Source organism: Urtica dioica, chromosome 4, assembly GCF_054948205.1.
Source record: "Urtica dioica subsp. dioica isolate 48M chromosome 4, U.dioica_male_clone48M_v1_H2, whole genome shotgun sequence".
NCBI classification, from domain to species: Eukaryota; Viridiplantae; Streptophyta; class Magnoliopsida; order Rosales; family Urticaceae; genus Urtica; species Urtica dioica.
The window spans coordinates 9,577,388-9,581,948 of NC_142759.1; the positions used below are offsets into that span (position 1 = coordinate 9,577,388).

At 35.5% G+C, this 4,561-nt stretch overlaps 1 protein-coding gene across 1 annotated transcript; it reads left to right on the forward strand.

Moving 5' to 3' along the window:
* The first annotated feature begins 1,591 nt into the window (after positions 1-1,591).
* Positions 1,592-3,560, forward strand: LOC149400206 (Transmembrane proteins 14C). Its single transcript, XM_089613637.1, has 3 exons — positions 1,592-2,103; positions 2,970-3,104; positions 3,254-3,560. Exons 1-3 carry the CDS (start codon positions 1,668-1,670, stop codon positions 3,391-3,393), a joined length of 711 nt encoding a protein of 236 aa, XP_089469763.1. The 5' UTR covers positions 1,592-1,667; the 3' UTR covers positions 3,394-3,560.
* Positions 3,561-4,561: the final 1,001 nt, after the last annotated feature.

The window sequence follows — 4,561 nt, forward strand, 5'->3', positions numbered from 1 at the left end:
GTAATAAATGGAGTTATGGAATGCTGTACACTTATTATGTAGAAAAATTGAACTTACATGCGACTTTTAGGAACACGCGAGGATGGCAATGGGAATTGCTATGGTAAATTGTTAAAATATCAAGTTATGTCGCCTTCAAGGCCTCAACTGAACCTATTAAGTTGATGCAAAAAAAAAAAAAAAAAAAAAAAAAACCATATTTTTTCGTGTTTTATGAGCTAACCACTTTATTATTATTTATTATCATGTATTATTTTTTTTAATTATTATTATTACTATTTTTTTAAGGACAACTTTATTATTAGTAGAGATTGAATTAAAACCGGTCATATGAGATCACGCGGGACTCCATTTTCCCGTATTAATGGTACCATGTGAAAAACGGAAAAATGAAATATGGTATCGAAATTTTTGTCCCGAAACCATCCGAGAAATGAGACGGAACCGGGATTTCCGTTTAACACCATTTAGTACAATTTTTTTTAATTGTAAATATGAGATTTTTTTTTTTTTTTTTCAATTGCATTCATGATTAAAGTGTTAGATATCATGAAGACGTTAAGTGCTTTATAAACACAACAGAAGAAACACAAACCATGTCCAGAATCCATAAATTCAAAATAAAATAGCAAATCATTTAATGTAAAAGAACTTACAGTTTTGAAGAGACGACATTTTGAGCGGAAGCGTAAATATTGATCTTCAATCGATTTTCCTTAGACAAAATGATGGAGACCTTGGCGTTTTCCTTATACTTCAGTTATGTTTTTGTGGACAGTTTTTATTTTCGTAAAAAGGGAAAGATAGTAAATGTCCTAATAGGAGAAAATGTCTATTTATAATAATTCTAAGGTAACCGTTGGGACCAATATATTTAACAAATGACAATTTGAATTTTTCCATCAAAAATTACTTGTGCCCTTTCATTAGTCATATCCTTTCATTAGTGTTCTTTAATGACAATAACATAGGTCACATAATAAAAAAAATAACATAAAGTAATATATATATATATATATATATATATATATATATATATATATATATATATTCCGAAACCGCGAAATATGGTATAAGGAATTCTCGGTACCGTGGAAAATTGTTCCGAGATTTTTCGGTACCATTTTTTACGATTTCGCGGGAGTTGCATTTCCTACAAAATGTGGACGGAATCAGAGATCTCATTTTCTCCACATAGCAAATTTTAGATTGAATCAACAACTTTTACTTTGCAGGTAGTGTGAAATTACAAATTAAACTATATTAGGTATTATTACTACTTAAAAAGTGCATCTCTAGCCAACATCAAGATTTTTTTTCTTTTCTTTTTTATTAGTCTTTAGATATGAAGCAAATTTTGAGACAAAATCATATGTAGCTAAACATTGATGGATTTTACTTTTATTATTTTTTCAGTCCTTCAACGTTTTATCATTTGCAATATTTAAAAAAAAAAAAATAGTGTCCAGATCCAGATCCAGACTCTGTTCACTTCACACCAATAAAAGTGTAAAAGGTCAGTCGTATGAAACGGCGTGTCGTTTAAAGGCTCTCCAAATTCCCAAAGAAAGATCTACAAGCATCTTTAGCTTCGGAATGGTCAATAGTCAATACTCAATAAGAAACAAAAGGACAAATAAAGTGGAGAAGGTAAAAGAAATAAATCAATGGCGTCGAAGGCTTTGTTCGGTGTATCACAATCTTCTCTCCTTCTCCAACAACCCAAACTCGGACTCTCTCAGGGAAGAACCACCGTCTGCTTGATCTCCGTACGATCTCCGACCATCGCTAGCTTCAGCTCCGGTCTCCGCGCTTCCAATCGTACCAATCTCCGCGCTGCGATCATCTCCGACGCAAAATCCTCGGACTCATTCACGGTCGACTCGGCGACCAAGAAGAACGACGTGGAGTTAGACTCTGGCGGAGGTTCCGGCGGCGGATTCAGTGGTAACGAAGGTGGTGGCGGTGGAGGTGGAGGTGGAGGCGACGATAACAATCGCGGAGACGGAGACGGTGAGTCGCACGAGGAAGGAGGAGAGCCGAAGAAAATGGCTATGTCGATGTCTCAGAAGCTAACTCTCGGCTACGCTGCTCTCGTTGGAGGTAAATCGAAGTTCTATGGAGCTCTGATAAATTTGACATTTATTGAGGGTTTTAGGTCAACGGATTTGATAGGGAAACACCAGCTGAGGATTGATTTAGTAGATTCATTATAAGAACGTCTTTGTTATAGCTTTCATCATATGCCTGTTTATATTAGTAGAGTCATTATATAAACTTCTTTGTTTGAGCTTTCTTCTTGTGCTTGTTTTGATTAGTGTAAGTTATAAGACAATCAGATTCCTAAAGTGTTTATGAGAGACTCTCTCACTACGGTGTACCAGGATCGTCATTTGTCGTAGTTTCACCATTTGAGTCAGGTACTTAAATTTTGTCTAGGATTCTTGTTGAAAACTGTTTGATTTCTACGTTAGCCGTGCATGGAAATGAAAATTCAAACACTATAGACGTGTTCTTACGCTATTATTTTTGTTGAAGATCTTCATTTTCTCTTGGTCCAATATCTAGCCTAGCTAATCAGAGTAACAGGGTCTGTTTGAGCTGTTACATTTTGTGCTAAACCACCGAGAATGTTCGATTACGATTTTTGCTGTGGACTGAATGAATATGAAACTAGGAACTATTGAGTTGATTTTGATTTACACTGACCACTGATCAAAGATCACCAAGAGAGCCAGAGGGATGAATTGAAAGGATTCGAATCTGCCTTTTTTTTTTAGAATTTATTACTCTATTTCATTTATTTTTTGGTATGTTAGGTTAAAATAAAAATGAAAAACAAGAATCCTTGTAGGTTGGGTAAAAATTACATTCAGAAGAGGGGAAAGTGCATTTGTGTTGTTGATCTTCTTGCTTTTTATTGAGAGGTTATCTATTTGCACGATTTAAGGTTTTGAGTGTATTGGCAGTGGGTGGTCTTATGGGATACTTGAAAAGTGGAAGCCAGAAATCGCTGTTGTCGGGAGGATTATCGGCCGCTCTACTCTTTTTTGTGTTCACTCAACTCCCCACTAAACCAGTTTTGGCATCAAGCCTAGGCCTTGGTAAGAAGACAGTTAAATTGTATGATTTTTTTTTTATTATTTCTATGTTCATGAATCGTTTGAGCTAGGTTCTAAGGTTTTGACTATACCTAGAAGAAATGGGTTTGCTTTTTTGGTTTTTATGTCATTTTAATGCCTCGTCTTTTCAGGCATATCGGCTGTACTATTGATAGTGATGGGTGCTCGGTTCAAGAGCTCCGGGAAGATATTTCCAGCGGGAGTCGTATCTCTTATTTCGCTAGTCATGACTGGCGGCTACTTCCATGGAATCCAACGCGGTGCTCACTGAAAAAACAAAAAGCTGTTGAATGTTGAGAGTGATTGAAGTACTCGACGAAAAATCCCGACTTTTTTATGATCTTGGATTTTCGAGTTTGTAACAGAGTGTTGAAGTTGTTGCGTAGACGTCAAATTTGCTGCGTGTTATATGGGTCTTTCCCTTGTTGGTGGTTAAAATCTTCCGTGGAGCTCATAATCACGGTTTTCAATCTCATGGTTCTTCACAGAATAACTATGTTAATGTATATCCAGAGTTCACACAGCAATTCTGAAGATGAAGAAGAAGAAGAATATAACAACACACCGAGTTTTCACGGTGCTTCACCGGAGAAGCTTGTGTAAGACCTGCTTCCGAATCAAAGACTCATCCTCTGAAACTCAGATATGTAACCCTTGGGCTCAAATGCCCCCAAACCCAATCCGTGGAGCAATGCCTCCCAGAATGACAAATCTCTCGAGAACTCGAGCCGTAAAATCTTGAGTACAGTTATACAGAATGTGAGTTTAATAGTTCCGTACTACCATACGACATTGTGCCAACGAGGTCTCACCCAAAGTTTGAGGTATCGTTACCATGCCGGGACTTAGATTTTATGGGTACACCATTTACCGCAAGGGTTTACCGTGGGTTTTCCGAGAAAGAAACTGATAGATTTTTTATAATAAATAAATATAAAATAAGTTTTTATAATTTTTATTTTTTATTTGAATTTATTTTATTTATATTTGAATTTAGAATTGCGGTAAACTCTGATTTTTATGAAGTTTTTAACCGGGTTGGGTCAGTTTTTTGCATCGGTACCGGCGCGGTAAATCCCGATTTTACAAGTATTTTACGATTTTGTACGTATCGCTATCGGGATCTGACGGTAAGCGGTATACTGCGCGATAACCCATTAGATACCCCGATAACTCAAACTAGACTCCCATTTTAGGCCTTGGATTTACAAGTGGGACAAAATGAGCTCTACAACAACATTACACTAGAACTCACAGATAATTGTTTAAAATAAAAAAATAAAAATAAAAATCACAGATAATTATGTTTCGTTTTAGATAAAAAAAAATTATGTATATGTATATTTTAAATTTAATAAGTATTATATTTCATATTATTTTTATGAGTATTTTGATTTTAACCTAACTATCAATGGAAAATATTAAATCGATTTAGATGA

Bases quoted from the DNA above. Each gene is read 5' to 3' on its own strand.
- LOC149400206 (XM_089613637.1), top strand. From the start codon at position 1,668: ATGGCGTCGAAGGCTTTGTTCGGTGTATCACAATCTTCTCTCCTTCTC. The intron at 2,104-2,969 runs GTAAATCGAAGT...GTGTATTGGCAG, and splicing joins CTACGCTGCTCTCGTTGGAG to TGGGTGGTCTTATGGGATAC. The intron at 3,105-3,253 runs GTAAGAAGACAG...TCGTCTTTTCAG, and splicing joins GGCATCAAGCCTAGGCCTTG to GCATATCGGCTGTACTATTG.